Source organism: Hippocampus guttulatus, chromosome 4 (assembly GCF_054856545.1).
Source record: "Hippocampus guttulatus isolate MCC_2025c chromosome 4, RoL_Hgut_1.0, whole genome shotgun sequence".
Classification (NCBI taxonomy): Eukaryota; Metazoa; Chordata; class Actinopteri; order Syngnathiformes; family Syngnathidae; genus Hippocampus; species Hippocampus guttulatus.
The window spans coordinates 19,122,188-19,140,502 of NC_141264.1; the positions used below are offsets into that span (position 1 = coordinate 19,122,188).

At 42.4% G+C, this 18,315-nt stretch overlaps 2 protein-coding genes across 2 annotated transcripts; both read right to left on the reverse strand.

Moving 5' to 3' along the window:
- Window positions 1-978: 978 nt before the first annotated feature.
- dapk2b (death-associated protein kinase 2b) lies at window positions 979-18,281 on the reverse strand. Its single transcript, XM_086109682.1, has 12 exons — window positions 18,156-18,281; window positions 17,678-17,807; window positions 9,973-10,194; window positions 8,365-8,503; window positions 6,525-6,654; window positions 6,387-6,435; window positions 6,276-6,302; window positions 6,042-6,194; window positions 5,815-5,860; window positions 2,263-2,352; window positions 2,105-2,185; window positions 979-2,002 (listed from the first exon to the last, which is right to left on the reverse strand). Exons 2-12 carry the CDS (start codon window positions 17,752-17,754, stop codon window positions 1,922-1,924), a joined length of 1,095 nt encoding a protein of 364 aa, XP_085965808.1. The 5' UTR covers window positions 17,755-17,807; window positions 18,156-18,281; the 3' UTR covers window positions 979-1,921.
- LOC147206400 (death-associated protein kinase 3-like) lies at window positions 2,397-5,808 on the reverse strand. The gene has a single exon (XM_086109683.1). It carries the CDS (start codon window positions 4,561-4,563, stop codon window positions 4,066-4,068), a length of 498 nt encoding a protein of 165 aa, XP_085965809.1. The 5' UTR covers window positions 4,564-5,808; the 3' UTR covers window positions 2,397-4,065.
- Window positions 18,282-18,315: the final 34 nt, after the last annotated feature.

An 18,315-nucleotide genomic window follows, 5' to 3' on the forward strand; every position in this document is an offset into this window, starting at 1 on the left:
TGTAGTTCTGTTCTTCCCACTTTTTTTCTGGGATAAGTCTTAATTTTGATTGCTTATTATGTTTTGGTTGTCTTGTTTATATTGACCGTTGCCTGAAATAAAAGAATAAATGAATGAAAATTTAATGAATGGGCATATTACCAAACACAAATACTACCTTGGCTACCATCCCATCAACCCCTTCACCGAGCAATCGAATCTGTGACATTTATCAGAGGTTAATGCAGTTAGTTAATGCTAATCTGTTCATCCAACAAAAAGAGATGCAGCTCTGCTTATCTTTGGATATTCATTTAATCGCAAGGACACCACAACTGTGGGGAAAGTGCTTGCCCCTGCATGATCGGGTTGCAGACCACGTCGTACAGCCACTGCTTGACAGTGACGCTGGATCTTCACCCAGCCTATCTCACAGTCAAGAAACTCGTCCTGGGGGAGGGTTATTATGTTAATTAGATCCACTCTTCAGTAAAAGGGGGGGGGGGTGGTCTGGTGTTGATCACTCACAGACACATTTTCAGAAATTGGCAGATAATTTTACTTTTTACTAAGCTGTTTAACTAAGCTGTTGATAGATGGAGAGATTGAGAGAAGAGACCCTATTGTTTGTATATAAGACATTAAAAAGCCAACCAGGGTGTTGATGTAGTTGTAACATTTTAAGAGAAAGTACTACATGTTTAAGCATGACGTCGTTTCTTGTACAAATGTGATCAGGAATGTCGACTCGGGTCACTCGATGCTGCCTGCCCTCTCGGCGTGCTTGTGGCAATGGTCTACTTTGTACTGCTGCCAGACATTCATTCAGATCAGCTCCAATGTTGGCCGCAATTTCTTTCGGAGCGACTGCACCCAAACAACGTGACCTTTGTGAGAGCAAATAGTGGTAACTGCTTGGCCTTGTCTGTCACAAATGTTACAAACTACAAATATAATGTGATGTCAAGAAGAGAAATAATGAAATCACATGCGCTTACAGCAATTTTGAGGAGTTTATTTAACACCTTTTCAATGAACAGTACATAGAAGTAAACAGAGCAAATGGGTACGTTTGTGTTTAAAACGGGTAAGACGTTTGGTTGATGTTCATATGTTCACCATAAATATGTTGACATTCATTATGAACAAAATAATTGCATTAAGAGCATGCGCTGTAAAAAGTATATTACATATGTATACACTTTATCTATACATAGTTATCGCATGATTAATAATTAGAACCATCATCACAATTGCTTACTGAAATACTTTGATATTCAACATTTCAAAAACATCTACAAAACAAGACTGTACAAAACATTAGAATTCAATTGCTATATCATTTTAACACAATTGTAACTAGAAATATTCAACATTTTTAAAAACTATTATTTACTTCCTAGATGTGAAGAAACTAATGATTTCATTGCCCCATAATGAGGCATTCAAGGTCTATTCTGAACCCATATTTAAGTGAGCAAAAATGGCTCCTTGCCCAATAAAGCGTTAATGGGACCACATTTTGGACCAATCTCTCTGCCGCCCACCCAATAAAAAGAGGACAATCCCCCTGTCAACACTTGGCAGCTGAAGGATTTTAAGACTGCACGTCATTAGCGGAAACTGTCTACATCAGTGACGATGACATGAAGCAACACTGTCTCATCAGTTCCTGTTCACAATAATCGTACACGGGCAAGAAAAAAAACAAAAACGTCATCTCTAATTGAAAATGCTATGTAACATGCCAGAAGATAATGTGGCGGAGCTCGGTCGCAGAGACGAAAGAAGCATTCCAGAGCAGCCATTCAAACATATAGGCTTGTTCTTGATGAAGAGTAACAGCTGCTGCGTGCGTGCGTGTGTGCATGTGTGCGTGCGTGGGGATTGAATGTCTCACAACAGCAACATTGATGACAAGACCTGTTTTAAGATGCTTCTTTCAGGAAGTGCTGCTTCTCTTTCTGGTCCTGGGCCGCCTCTTCAGGACTTCAATCTCTTCCTGGTCGCTTTCACAATCCCTCTGACAGAAACACACGCAAGAGTTAACACGTTGCCCGAATAATAAAGTGTTTTAATGCAAGAATCATATGGGTTTGGAAAAGACCAACAAAGTGATTCTTACCCCATCCTCCGCCGGCAGTTTGTGGCCCTTCTTCATGATTCGTGTTAAGTGGTTGCACAGAGCCACGATCCGGAATGAAAGCTGTAAAAAGGAATCGTGAAATGGAACAATTAATGATTTCCTGCCAGATGCTAATCGGATGCGATCTCAAGCTTTACCTTCCACCTTCGCCTGGCGTACTGCCTCTTGAAGTTCTCTAAGTTGACCACTGACAACCTCTTGACCATAGCTTGCCTGGTATTGTGAGGCTGTGGAAGAAAGAAATGACAACGTAAAAAAAAGAAACGTTCGATGCACATTTTTTCACCCTTTCATGCACCCTGTGACCTGATAACATGATAAGCTGTCCACTGTAGTGACCGCTGTCCCTGAAAGGGTTCAAATCTGATGAATACAAATAAATTGAAACATGGACAAACATACAATGAAAACATACTACTTTTTAAAAATGTTTACTTCAGGAATTTAAATGCATTCGATGTTTTCGCAAAGTCAAAAAGTGAACATTGTTTCTCTCTGTAAAGATAACAGAATCACAGAAGCATCTTCCAAGCATTGCAGATAAGATCCGATACAGTACTTAAGTTTTGTTTTTAATATTTTGAGAGTTTTCCCAAAATAAAGCCAAGAAATAAATAACATTTCAATAAAACGAATGAATAAATAAATAAACAAACGATATCTTCATTAAAAAGTGCGCTTTCCAAATGAGGAGGAAAAAAAATCACAAATCAACATCATGGCAAAGTGCGTGCTGAGTTACAAACACACAGTACTAAATCATAAAATGGAATGAGAAATAAATTCAACATGTGATTCTAAGGCATTCCGTTGGAAAGACTGGCTTGACACTTTTTGTATTCAGAACACAGTGAAGCCATAAATAATTGAGAACACAACAGTCACTGCCTCCACTTGCCAAAATTCAAACCAAATCATGCTTGCTTAATACATCTCTGAGCTAAAAAAATAATAAATGCGCTGGGGCATGACACCAATGTTCTCCAATAAATCTGGACATTTTTGGCCACGTTTATGCCCTCAAGTGCTGTTTGTACGCCCCATAAGTTTTCGTAAAGGCATGCTTGGATGAGTCTGGTGTGAAAGACCTGACTAAACCCTGACCTCAACCACATCAAAATAGTACAGTATTGTGACGACTCTGTATTTTTAAACTCAGCTCAGAACAACATAACACATCATGAAATTCAAAATAATATGATACTCTTAATGTGTGCTGTTCATGCTGGTGAGTCCCTGCCACTGTAGCGTGGGCACGAGCACCTGGAAGTTATCAAATTCAACTTATTGTAATTCATGTTGATCTAAAAGGATTATTTATTGACTACAATTAATGTATGCTTGTTCAGATATCGCTAAGTGTCTCCCTGAGAGTATACCAGCGTTGTGTTCCGCTAAATAGGCTCAGATTTTCACACTGAGCATTTGTGAGTAAATTGTGATGCGATGAGCATTATTTCAGTATATACTCTGCAAAAAAAAAGTCAAAGTGGGGTAGAAAACTTTGTTCGCATCTGTGGTCCCCCGGCGCAACTGCAACTTATTTAGTTATCACTAGGCCCAAGCTTGCTCCCTCGTGGGCTAGCTTGTGAGCTGGCGCCTCTCGTTAATCATTTAAAATTGACAGGGTTGTCAACAAATCTCTTTTCTGTGGCGTTTCAAATTAGAAGACAAATTTAATTTCACTTTACGAGGGGTAGGCTTTGCACGGCGGCGTGAATCTCTCCAATTAAAAACGGTTTCATACGTATCACGGGTGCAATTCGATTCAATGACTCCACAAGTAAAACTAACCCATTCAATTCGATGCACTCACTGTTTTTTTTCATGAAAATAGATTTTTCAATTCAATTATTTTTTTTTTGTTCCAGCCCTAGTTTTGCAGTTTATACTCTGTGACATTTATAAATAAAAATAATGAAAATAAAATGTCTCTTTTCTCATTCATTTGACTCAGCTGGGGGTTTTTGGGCCCTGGGATCGAGCTTTCCTTGTTGCAGCAGCTCCTTCAGCGCTGTGTGCAGACTGCTGCCGTGAGCTCCCGGTGGATCCAGAGAACGCACTACCTCCTGCAGCCATTGCAGCTCAGAGTTCAGCTCATGCCTCAGCGCTTCCAGTTGACTCTGCCTCTGCTGGTACTTCTCGCCAATGGTTTCCAAAGTGGTGCGCACGCCCGTCAGGTCTGCCCGCAGCAGCCTCCTGGTGGCTTCCACTTTACGATACTCATAGCGGACTTGGGAGAGTTGCTTCCTGGTGGTTTCGCTCTGCTGTTTGTACCAAACTTCTTTGTCGTCGTAAACGGCAAGCAATGCTTCCAGGTCACTTTGCAAGGTATGGTGGGCTCCCGCCACCTGTGTCACTTCAGTCTCCATCAGACCGAGGTCCTCCACCACTCGGGTGAATCGTTCAAAGCTGGCGTAGGTGTTGTTGGGGATCATGCTGAAGTGGGACTGGGTGTCGTATTCCTTGAGACACTTGGTCTTCAGCTGCTCAGCTTTCCGCTCAGCGTCTGGGGCGGGGCTCCCCGGCGTACGCCCACAGGACTTCAGACACAAGGATGGAGGAACACCGAGTCAGAGGTTGCCTCAAAATTGGAGCACCACAACACACGCAGTGGCGATTCCCCAGTAGACGTGGTTCTGTAGGATTAGTGTGTGACCTTACAGCATGACACGCATATGCACAACAAAGAACAGCAAGAACATGCACTTTGGAAAACAGTGTTGGAACACATTAATAATACCATGAAATGAAAGTACTCCAAAAGTACTTAACCCTTTCAGGGACAGCGGTTACTACAGTGGACAGCATATCATGTTGTCAGGTTACAGGGTGCATGAAAGGGTTAAGCATCCTCTGTGTACAGTATTCAACTACTCTATCGTGGCTCTGTTGCATTTCTTTTCCCCCGTGTTTTTAATTCTTTTAGGCTCAGCAACTCAAACTGTTGCTCGAAAGATTTTTGGCCCTTTCGTATTGATTAGGAGCTTTAGGCATTATTTTCCCTAACATTCATGATGTTTTTGTACACAATTGTCATGAAAACAGGAGGAACATATCTCTTTGCAGAAAGTGGTCAGGCAGAACATTTACTGGCCACTTTACTGGTGCAACTGAACGAGTGACGGATCAAAGATTTTTGGCTTTGAAAAAAATGCAGAGGCTTGAATTTAACCGCGAAGATGATGTCATCTGATCATGCTTTTTAATTGTGTTTTTAACCCTTTCAGGGACAGCGGTTACTAAGGACGGCTTATTATGTTACAGGGTGCATGAGAGGGTTCATATAAATGTATAGCGTCTACATAGGTTCAGTGCTTAAGAAGTCTAGTCTGCATGTGTACATGCTTCACGAAACATAAAAAGTTGCAAAATGTTTGTATGCGTTATTGTTGTAATTTGCTTTATACTTGTCTGACTTATGTCTACGCCACACTTGTTTGGTAGAAGTTTGTGACCTGTTGATCACCTCAATAGGTAGACACAATTCATTGAGATACCCTTTACAATTGCATCTCATTACATTGTGCAAATGTACCTCATAAAGTGGTCCCGTTATGTCCATGCGCACCTTTGTTGACCCTTTGATGTATTAATTCAAATCACATGCTGCTTTACAGACACGTGCTACAACACAATATAAACCAAGCGCGCGCGCGCACACACACACATGCACACACACACAGTACCTTAATCCACGGATGGTTGAGTGCATCCTCTATGCTCATCCGTTTCCTGAAATTATGAAAATGCAGCTGAGTAAATACCCTCGAGCACAAATGATGCAAACCCACTTAGATCACGCTCGGCTTAACCAAACAGGTTCGGTTTCAATTCCTGGAGGTATAATACAATGGGAAAACACACGATTGTGAAACTGCAAGTCTTTCAATTGTGAGTGGGGCTATTGTTGCACCTTGTGTCTTTCACCAGCAGCTGTCTGATGAAGCTCTTGGCCAGCTCACTCGTGTTGCTGAAGAACTCCTCGTCAAATTCGTAGCTCATGGCTGAGATGTTCCCTAACGTTTCCTGCTTTGTGTCGCCGAGGAAAGGCGACGCGCCGCTCAGACTGAAAAAGAAAATACGGCAATTGGAGAATTTCCTTTGATCATCTCGTCTTGGTACTTTTAAGTTCAGTTATTCAACTCACAGTATATACGTGATGACTCCAATGCTCCTGTGGGAAGACGGTACAAGGAAAGGTCACATTATGCTGACCACTAGTCCACCTTGTTGCCATGACGCATCTTTCAAAACTCACCACATATCTGCCTCCAACCCCAGAGGCTCATAGTTGACTATCTCCGGAGCTGGAAAACAAATAACGCCACCGCATCACAAACATTAGGAGACTTTTTTTTTTTTTTGGTAGCAGCCATCACCGAATAAAAACACTCACCCACAAACTCAGGGGTTCCAAAAATGTTTTTAAAATCTGCTCCGTCTTCTAACTTGTGTGCTAACCCAAAGTCGATGACTTTGATGCGCGGAAGAGGAACGTTCCTGTCCAGTAGCATTATGTTTTCAGGCTAAAGAACAAGAAAAATAGTTGTCAAGACACGACTTTACAGTGTTGGTAATGGTATACACATATTGATAACAGCACAAAATACCTTCTCCTAGGGCCCTTTAATGCAAGCATTTAAAAAACAAAACAAAACAATGCAATGGTTACTTTCATAATGATGACAGATTGGTAGCCATTCACTGGACTCTTCGTGAAACAATTGAAATTTTAAAATCTCAACCCCATGTGATTATTAGTTTAATTTACCTTTCAAAACATCTAAGGACACTTGAGTGTAAAAAAACAACATGTAGACTAAGTACTACTTACTTTCAAAGTGTAAAATAATTGGTTTCTTATCGAATATTCAAATGTTTTGAGTTGGTGAATTTGGGGTTTTCATCGCCCCAAAGTATAAAAATCAGGATTATTAACATGATGCTGAAATGTTTCGTGCAATTTCAATTTTATTAGGATTATTTTTATTTGCTGATTAGAAAATCACATGTTGTAGTTCTATTGCCTCATCATGAGGTGTGCAGGGCACATTTTTAACACACTGTAAGCTACCAAATATGGTTCCCTGCCAAAGAGGGATTAAACTGTTTTATTTTGCAATAAAATACAAAAGCATCACTCTTGCAACGTGCATTGAAGATTAACTTGAAGGTTACAGGTTTTGCTTTAACAAAAATACCAAAGGTTTCAACCTTTTTCACCGAATGTGCAAAACGGCAAGCGCAAGTCACTCTTGCCATTTGCAGTAACACTGCTGCCAGTGTTAGCTCAGAAGGACATAGGACTCAAGATGAAGTGGAAAGTGACACGACACATGCTTTTCATCACCAAGACGTGAATATGTGATTTACTTCTCGAATAATAATCCTCAGGAAAAATTTTAAGGACTTCATCTAGCTCACAAAATGGGACCATTTTCTCAAAATCATGCTTGAACCAAGTTCAAAATGGCAACCCCCTCCCCCAAAAGATTAAATACAACCCCGTTTGATACCGAACCTAACCATCATATTTTCCGCACTGTAAGGTGCACTTAAAAGCATTCAATTTTCTCAAAAGCCGACAGTGCGCTTTATAATCCGATGCGCCTTGTATATGGATCAATTTTCTGATTTCTTGGACGTAGTATTTTAAATGCTCTGTAAAGCACTTTGTTACAGCTGTAGCGGTGGTGAAAGCTCTCCATAAATAAAGCTGTATTGTATTGTATTGTATTGTATTGTATTTCCTTTAGCATAGCTCCATCTAGTGGATGCATAATGCAACCGCATCCACTACTGTAGCTTCTATTCTATGCACCTTATAATGTGATGCGCCCTATATATGAAAACAGTTTTAAAATAGGCCATTCATTAAAGTTGCGCCTTATACTCCGAAGCACCTTATAATGCGGAAAATACGGTAATTAACTACGGAAATATAAGCATGTGGAGTGAGAAGCTGTGGCTGCAGAATAACAGGACGGTGACTGACAGCGTGTAGCGTGGGCGACACTGCTCTTCGAAACAGATGTGATAACCTTGTGGTGTTTATATCTGAGAGTCTGGACAGCTGCCTCCGAAAACAGGAAGGAAGTGTGGGTCACGATACCCTGACAGGCCTTACATCAACCATATTTCACATTGTGGTTGTATGTACACTGCTTACGTTTACATACAACCACAAGTTTTTTTTCCCTCCCCCTGCACACATGAGATACGTGAATATGTTGTACCTTTAGGTCAAAATGTGCAATCCTCTTGGAGTGGAAGTACTGGACACCATCCAGGATCTGCTTGATAAACTGAGTGGCCTCATCTTCACAAAGCGACTCCTTGCGAGCCAGGAAGTCGAACAGCTCTCCGCCAGAAACACTGTGACACATACACACAAACAGACACACACAGTGAGTCATGCAGCAAGCCCTCAAACATTATCTGAGTGTGTTCTCAGGATCGGGATGCGCTCAATTAGCATGCCTGGGATTGCTTTGGCAACAACACTGCACTTCTTGCAGCAGGATTTGTTTTGTTTTTTTGAAAAGGATTGATGAAAAGCTCCAAATACAGAGCGTACAGAGCACGCCAGAAAAGGCACATTGAATCCACGACGGAGTTAGTGACGCACTCTGTCACGTCACGCGGCTGACAAAAGCCGTCAGATGCTAAACTGAGCATTCACAGTTAGTTTCTAATCGGGTCTTCCGCGTTGCCAGGGCGGCAGACGGGGCCCCTCTTCACTGAGGGCTCTATTCAAAATGAGCATTATTGATTCTGTGAGAGACATTCGGGCACAGGAGTGAGAGCAAACAACAAACAAGGACACAGAAACTCACTGACCAAACTGACAAGCTTTTGGCAAACGTAAAATGAAAATGCCAAAGTACAATTTGAGTTGGCTTTAACAAGTGAGTTGTAGAAGACCACAGATAACAGCACTGCACATTCCAAAAACATACGTCAGGTTAAATATAAAATATATATTGTCCATAGATGTGAATGTGAGTGTGAATAGGGAGTTGGAAACTTCATTCAAACGAAACTTTAAAAAAGGAAACTTCTTTAAAACTGACAAAAACCAACCCATCTCGATGTGCTAAAATACACAATACATCTACTTTCAAAGATCTTGTCACAGGAATCCCACAAGGTACAATCTTGGGTCCAATTCTGTTTTGCCTTTACATAAACATCACTACAGCATCGGTGACAGTCGTTTGGAATTAGGGTCACAAAAAACACACAACTGAGTTTTTGCGCAACATGTTGACATCATGGGTGATTCAAGAATGGGGACGTTACATTTTTCCCCACAAAAATACAAAACATAACTGCAATGAATCCCATGATGACAAACTAACCTTTAAGGCCTGCGTAACATGCTGATATCTCAAATGGCTGAAAATGAATTACTCAACCTCAGGGGCACTCAATTTTAGAGGTTCCATTGAATTGTGATTTTATTAAAAAACAGCAGCTCAGAAATCCAGTGTGAATTGCTATCAACACACATCAATTCCAAAAATGAAATGAATTGAGGACATCTAATTGCATAACTTATTTTGACATTGCCATCCAGCCTGTGACGCCATCATTTGGTACCACTCAGTTTCTATCTAGAATCATTCCTTTGAGTCCGTCACGGAACAAATCCAACACATTAGAACCGATGAGGGTTTGGAGTAAGAAAAACAATATCGCAACTGTCCCAAATAACTTTGATTCAGTCATGCACCATAAAACTTGAATGAGGTTCATGTGAATGCTTGTCTCACACTACTGCCAATCTGAAATAGCCCATGAAAAAGAAACTGCAGTTGGGCTGAGTTGTGTAGTGGACTCACAGCTCAAGGACGAGCACCACGTCCGTGCGATTCTCGTAGACGTCGTGAAGGGCCACGACGTTGGGGTGCTGGAGCTGCTGCAGGATGTCCACCTCCCTCTCGATCTCCTCGCGCCGCACACCGCGTCTGCTTGCCCGACTGTGTCGCTTCTTGACGAACTTGGCGGCGTACTCGACGCCCGTGCTCTTCTCCGTGCAACGCTTGACCACTGCAAACTGACCACTGTGGAAACAAAATAATGACCGTTTCGGCCTAATCAGATTTCAGTCTCTATGTGTTGCCATGTCAAGATAATCGACACAAATGAGTAGTGATGACAACGGGACTGTTACCAATCAGATTTCAGACTGACTCGGGTGGCCCTGGATGACATTAGCATTTTTCAGTCCTCTGATTGTTGTTAAGAGAAATACTTAACACACAAGTAAAGGCGCAGCGCTTGCAAACGCAACCGCTAACAAAAACTCAGCAAAGCGAAGATACCAAAAGTAGCTAGCCAAAATGACGAAAAGAATGTTACATTGACAACTTCTGAAACATGTGAACAGAAGACTTGAAAAACATTTGAAAGATTTAATAGTAAAGAAATAAAAATAGGTTTATATTAATTAGTAAAAGGGGAAAAAAAGATTTTAACATGTTTAAAAGACTTTAATCTAAGATATAGGGGGTGGTATTTTTTTAACCTGGATTTAAAAGCATACTGACTTCACTTCGCTTGGCACCTTGGGAACAGTTTAAGAGCTAAATACAGCTTCACCGCGATCGTGGTGTTGTCACTGAAGGCTCAGGTGCCAAACGAACGTCCCCCCGACGAAATAAATAAAAAACATTTTCACCGCCAGAACCCGCTAATGCAATCCTCAAGCGTCAACAGGATATAGCTGAGGGTGAAGGCAAACGTCTGGAAGGAAGTTCTGAGTGAAATATTGCGGTATGATCCATCACTTCCCGTTTGAGAACAATCACTTGAAGCCGCAAGTGAGGGCCAAGATTCTGTCCTCCCACTTGAGCTAACATCCTGCCAAGTATCCAACAATTCGCACCCTAAAGATTTCACAACAGAGAGGATGGTCTCTCTAACGCAGCCCGCGTTATGTTTCTTATCAAACCCGTCCTTCACATTCCAACCAAGTTTTAAGATACAGCATGTGGCAACTTAAGCCTCTCTGCCTTTTTTTATGTGGGGCAACGGTTGGGATCATAAACCAAAGATCATTTACGCTCCTTTACAGGGGCGACGATACATGGTGGCCGGGGGGGCATCTCGTAAATTTGCTCAGCAAAAGGTTGCGATCATGTGGCATCTTTCCCCCCCCCCCCCCTCCCCATTTACCTATGGGACACTAAGGACGGAGCTCCAGGAATTCTGCCTAGCAACAAGTGGCGTGGCAAAAATGTGATGGAAAAAAAATTATTTTGTTGATCCGTTGCTACAGATGTGCTAGCAATATGAAACGGAGGTAAAATAACAAGGCCTGGCTTTCTACATACTGTATTTAAGTTGTCCATGATACAAGTGCGCCTTATCGTCCCTATGTCCACTGTTATCATCGTTATCTGCTAAGCTAAGAATAACATGCTGTGCACCTGTCATCTCTTCACCGCTACAGAGAAGAAGAATGTCTGCAGGGCTGGGGAGAGACACGTCAACCAAACAGCCACTGTATGTGCACATGGAAGATTGAGAGGAAATGCTTGCTTGTTTTAATTGCCGGTAACCGCATAAACCTCATAAACTCTTCTTCACTATTTTGGCATGTGTGGGACGGCGCTTTGCTGTATTTCGGTTATACCCTTTGTCTGGAATAGTTGTTTAATCACACGTTGGGGCAGGCAAGCAAATTCACACTGGACAGCTCATCGAGCCTCTCATGCTTTGGTAGCTGACATGAAAAATGATCACTTTTTGTCATATTTGTTAAAACAGTCATGATTTGACAGGAGTGCAAGGTAAATTTCATCTGTGACGAAATCAGACGCCTCTGGCCCAAACTTCTGCCTTTAATTTGATGTAGAAGAAATCAGTGAGTCCAAAGAAAACAACACATTAGAAACTGAAGGCATGTTTTACGAGGTGTCAATCATTTGTCGCACACGCATCACAGGCACTTAGCCCAAATTTACCACGGCGAGTGTAGGTGTTGTGAATGATATTTTTAATCATCCATCCATCCATTTTCCGATCCACTTATGCTCACAAGGGTCGCGGGGAGTGCTGGAGCCTATCCCAGCTGTCTTCGGGCAGTAGGCGGGGGACACCCTGAACTGGTTGCCAGCCAATTGCAGGGCACACAGAGACGAACAACCATCCGCGCTCACACTCACACCTAGGGACAATTTAGAGTGTCCAATCAGCCTGCCACGCATGTTTGCTTGGAATGTGGGAGCAAACCGGATTACCCGGAGAAAACCCACGCAGGCCCGTGGAGAACATGCAAACTGCATATCGAGAGGCCGGAGCTGGAATTGAACCCGATACCGCTGCACTGTGAGGTCGACACACTCACCACTGGCCCACCGGGCCGCCTGTTTTTATTTTGGTGCTTGAAATTGCCTTCATGTGAAAATATTTAGTGTCCTACCTTTATTTAAAAATATGTGTGTGTGTGTGTGTGTGTGTGTGTGTGTGTGTGTGTGTGCGCGCGCATTGTCGTAATGTCACTTCTTATATTAATTTTATGAGATAATATTCTTTGAAGCATTAATATTAAACACACCGTGTCATGCTCTTGGCAGAACTGAAAACATTTGAAAATTCGGATAAATTGTTCAGGAAGTGAATTTCTCGCGGTTGGCCACTCTGTGGATGTGAACTTTAGCGCGGGTGCAGCCAAGAAAAAAGATTAAGGTTAAGGAAAGTTGGCATCAAATTTAGGGGACAGATTTCTACACATGACATATTCACCGACAGGCCAGCGAAGACAAATCATGATCAAATTCCAGGCAGATAAGATTGCACGATCGGATGGAGGAGCTGAGGAAGAGGACAGGGTGTAGAATCCAGTAGATGATAACAACTCTTCTTCTAAGTGTGAGAGGAGACAGATGAAAGAGCGTGAATTCCGGTATACTCCCTCTGCTTGTTCTGTTCACGGGACCCCTCGCCCCCCTTGAGACCCGAGTGACAAGTTGACCCCGTTCTAGTCAAAGACAAGATCATACATGTACTTGTTATAAAAGTACCCACGGGAAGCAATTCTCATGTGCCGTGTGTGTCACAATTACAAAGAGGAAGTTCTTTTATCTTGGTGGCGGGCCGAAATGTGAATCATGTCATCGGGTACAGTGAAGTATACACTAAGAGAGGAGAAACAAAGAGCGCAGCGATGCCGCAGGCGGTATTCCGCAACGGGCAGGGCGTGACGGCCATTTTAGCCTTAAGCTAGGCCGCCGGGACAGAAAGTCGCATTTCATCGATCGGTTTTTCCACATCCAACAGCTGAAGGTCAATATCCACAGCTAAGGTCGGGGGAATGTGTGGACAAGTGGCGCCGGTCTATTAGTTTGACACATTTCTGAGCCCAGTAACATCGCGGGGGGGGGGGGGGGGGCCACGTGACGCACACGTATGCATAATTGAACGAGCCGAGTTGCGAACTGGATGAGTCAACGATGGGTGGATGATGAAAGACGGGATGGCATTTCCAGTGTGTGTGTGACTCCGTCATGGAGGTTTTTGAGTTTTGAGTCACTGCTTTGACAATTGACGTGCTTACGATAATGTTAATTACATTTCTCATAACTGGGAGTGCTACTTGAGTTCAGCGCTGTGTTCTTATTTGTGTTACTATTATCATCATTATTTTGGTTTTATAATGAGAGATTCTTTCAACTGTTCAACTTTGTCAAATGAATTGGAGCTGTGTCCGGGATTTGTTTACATTTTTGATTTATGTCAAGTCACATACATTTTATGATTTTGGGGGGTGGGAAAGGACATACTGCAAATAGTCTTTTAATTTTGTGCTATTTAAATTTGGTTCCTCGTGAATTAAACAGACACAATTTAAGATGTATTATTCATTCTTATGAGATTTTTTTCCCCAACTTTGCAAAATGAACATTTGCTGAACATTCTTTTCAACCCCCCCCCCTCCCTCATTTAAGGTTTTTTTTTCAGTATTCAGGAATTGTATTTTTTATTCTTATTTTAGTGTTGAAATGGAAAAGATCCCTTTCCAAATATTCTTGTATTTTAATTTTTTCCATTTATATTTGCTTCACTATCAGGAATAGTTTGTACTTGCTCTTTATTGTTTACTTTTATTCTTAAAAGAAATAAAACAGATTTGTTCACGAAATAGTGACTGACATGATTAATTATATTTTCTTTCATCTTTGGTAAAGAAACATTTTCCAAATATCCCTTTCAATTTTTTTTTTTTTTCATTTCAATTTGCTCTGTATCCACGAATTGATACACAGCTCCAGCCTTGCTGTGTGGAGTTTGCATTCTCTCACCGTGCCTGCGTGGGTTTTCTCCGGGTACTTCACTTTCCTCCTACATTCCAAAACAGAATGGAATGCGGAACACTCTAAATTGAATGAGTGTGAGCGCAGATGGTTGTTTGTCTCTGTGCGCCCTGCGATTGGCTGGCAACCGGTTCAGGGTGTCCCCCCCCCCCCCCCCCCGCCTACTGCCCGAAGACGGCTGGGATAGGCTCCAGCACACCCCACGACCCTTGTGAGGATAAAGTGGATCTGAAAATGGATGGATGATCTTTTAATAGGTTTAATAGATTTTCGTTAACTTTATAAAAAAAAGCTTTTTCCAAATCTGCAAATTTGGTTTGCATCTGTGAATAGCATTTATTGAATATGATTATTTTAATGTGAGAAAAAAAAATCCACACTTTTTCATTGAGAAACTTTATGTTATATGACTGCGTGGCTTTGACAGGGGTCCGCATTCCGCATTCTACTGAATGTCATTTCAGTCTCCTCATCAAATGTATTTTTTTGTGAAAGATGCACATTTTTTGGTGGGAGGGGGCAAAGGGAAACCACCTTAAATGGTTTGACTTGAGGAAGAGGTCACAAAAGCGCCTTGCGGGAGGTGTGTCCGTGTCAGATTCTGCTGACAGTTATGGGAGGACCTCCATTGGACTTGAACAGAGGAATGAGCAAAAGGTCAACGAAGAGTTCCCTCAATTGTAAACACATTCCTCATGCAGCAAGAATGGCTCCTAAACTGACTACGTGTTCTGGATGACCCCCTCATGTATTGTGTAAATCCGCCTTTTCTATTTACCATTTTCCTGTCACCCCCCCAACGTCAACATACCCAGTGCAGCCTCAGCCGTCTTCAAGACTTCTTGAAGACTGAAAACATTTCCCTTGGCTGCAATTTACACACATTGGCCTTGTTTCATTTGGTCAGGAACTACGCAGAGAGCGAAATGTCATAAAAATACTCAGACAAGTTTGTTTTGACAATGCGTCAACGAGTTCTCAGTAAAACCACTGTGTTGCATGGCATGTGCAGCCAGCAGCCACAGCATGACGTACCCCTGCAGAAAACGATGAGACCCAATACAAGAACTGTATGGAAATACAACGATAGCAATATTCGGTTCCGATAGAAAATGCAGAATATCATATCATCAATTGTTTGAACTCATAATATGCCACAAGATGCATTTGTGTTTTCATTGCCTTCAGGCTAACTTACAATTGTTCAAATGCCACCCCCATGAGTTACCATCTGTCCCAATACGTTTGTCCACATAAAAGCATGTTGGTCTCTTGAGGATGTGGCTATGCGTGCTGTCGGAAATGAAAGGAAGTCATGCGCATGAAAACAAACGCGCATCCTCCGCGTGAGCATGTCAACATATTAAAAATACTCGACCAAAAAAATTATAGGATGTTCTGGCCAAATATCGTCCGTTGTTTTGTTGACTCTGAACACATTCTGGCGTGTATTATTCAATTATTATGTTAAATCAGTGGTTCTTAACCTTGGTTCGATCGAACCTCAGGGGTTCGGTGAGTCTGTTTCAGGGGTTCGACGGAGCCTCTGCCATGGAGGTTAAGACACAAGCGACTCAACATGTTAATTAGTTATGACACGCCCGCTTGGCCATCACTGGCTGCAGATGATCACATGACATTGCTTGTCCAATCAGTGCTGCGGGAAATTTAGTTCCCTCAGTCGTCAATGTGCGACTGTCGTGATAGTACGTCGTACAATCCAAAAAGAAAAAAAAAAGTATACTTAGCTCTTGAAATTTTACTTACTTTTTTTTGTTTTTAATAAATGCACTTTTTTTTATGTTGAATTTATTTTTAAAAAATCGATTTATTTATTTTTCACTCATGAAGGGTTCGGTGAATGTGCATATTAACTGGTTGGGTTCGGTCCCTCTTAAAAGGTTAAGATCCACTGTGTTAAATGCTTGTCGATCTTCACTGTGATTATCGAGCATGTGAGTATTGCTACAAATCGAAGCCTACCACTATTCTAAAACTTTATCAGAAAAAAAACACAAACCAACCAATAATTGCAAATCCGCAGACCACCGCCTCATCTCCAAATATACAAAACAACACTTTTGCCCACTATGACTACTATACAGCGGAACTTCAAAATTCAACTCCTCTGACACTCGAGCCCACGATTCCGTCAAAAGTGGGACAAGGATCAAGGGGTGTACACGCACACCAACATTGGGCTCAATTTAAGCACTCTGCTCTCTTAGTATATTCAAACACGACTGCCAGTTTCTTTCCAGTTCGTCCAGTGTGTCTGGGTGTGACAACAGACAGCAAACATCGGGTCAAGAGGACCATTTGGACTACTAGTGAAATGTTGAAAGGCTTTTCCTCTCCCTCCCAGTCAATCTGTCAGCAGGAAAGATTTCTGTCAGTGCTAAATGGACTCGCAGGTTCCTCACATGAGACTGGGCGCTGCCAACTTTCTCCTCGGCCGCCAGTTGTAGTCTGTCCTATAGTCGAGTGGGTCTGCCCAAGTCTCACTCAGCACAAGGATCCTCCACCCTCAGGTGGGGCTCGTTCACATGAGGCCACTCATCAAATCGTGACTTGTTGCGCTTTTTGCCCTTAAGACCTGCTCTCACTCAAATGCAGGCAACACTCCCAAGTTTTACAGGGCCGCTGCTCACACGCACACACTCTTTCACGCTCACTCACGCATATGCTTGTACGCACAAACACACACATGGCATTGTCAGTCTTTCACAGAACTCATTTGCACTCTCTCATATATTCTCTCATGTATTCTCTCTTTCAGCCACATGACCCAACACGCATTTCACACACTCACTCCCACACTCACACTCTTTTACTCTCACACTTACCTACACTATGACATATATGCACTCTCACAGGCTACACACACACAATCACACACAACCAACACGTTATATACACGCACAATTTAACACACTCTCACATGTATACACACACTTATACAATCAATGCCTTACATTTACACATACACACATATTCACTCTCACACGACACACACGCACTTATACAAGCACTAATTCACACAAACCTTTCTCTCACACGCACTACCACACACACTCTCACATTAGACTCAGACTCTTTCCAAAACACGCGCGGACACACACATACACGCACACACACGCACACTGGAGCAGCAGTGCGTCAAGAGCCGAATGCCACTCCTCCTCCTAAAGTGTGAACGACTGAATTGAAAGAAGTTGACTGCACTCACCTCCCCAATTCCTCCCCGATGTCATAGAAGTCCTCCACAGCCTGCTGCTTGAAAAGCGCCATGCCAGGTGTCCTCATTGATATGGATGATCTCTTCCACACAGTGTGTGCGCTCCACTAAATCCACTTTCCTGCACACACAAACATACACGAAGGAGTGACTGCTGTTGGTCTCTCACTGTGCATGTCCCGGCTTGCTACAAGAAGCATTCCATCTCAGAGCCGGACCCACTTTCACTACATCTTGGAATAAATCATTGAGCATCCAATTCACAAAAGTGCCGAGCAGCATCAGTGGAACCGTTTTTCAGAGGCTCGGAATGTAGCAGGATTATGAGGAATAAAAGGAGCTTTGGGGATAATTGGGGCAGGTTAGCCAGAGAGTTCTGCTCCTTGTTATGACAATATTTGCTTTGTAAATATAGGGCAAAAGCGTACTGTTAGTAGTGGGAGTGCTGCTAATGTATTTATTGAGGTACCTTGTATGAGATGCAGAGGTTGCTCCGGTGTCCTCACTCAGCCTCTTGTGTTGTCTGTCTTGTGTCACGCCATGGCAGTAACATCACACTTTTGTGTGACTCCAAGTCCCTCCCACTGATGCTTCCTCTTATGAAAAGACCCACGAGAGGAAGCGTGCTA

What these genes read in the sequence shown, in the direction of transcription:
- LOC147206400 (XM_086109683.1), bottom strand. Translation starts at nt 4,563, where the DNA reads ATGATCCCCAACAACACCTACGCCAGCTTTGAACGATTCACCCGAGTG.
- dapk2b (XM_086109682.1), bottom strand. Translation starts at nt 17,754, where the DNA reads ATGAGGACACCTGGCATGGCGCTTTTCAAGCAGCAGGCTGTGGAGGAC. An exon ending in ATCGGGGAGGAATTGGGGAG is followed by an intron (nt 10,195 to 17,677) that starts GTGAGTGCAGTC and finishes TTGTTTCCACAG; the next exon opens with TGGTCAGTTTGCAGTGGTCA. An exon ending in CTGCTGGTGAAAGACACAAG is followed by an intron (nt 5,861 to 6,041) that starts GTGCAACAATAG and finishes TCATAATTTCAG; the next exon opens with GAAACGGATGAGCATAGAGG.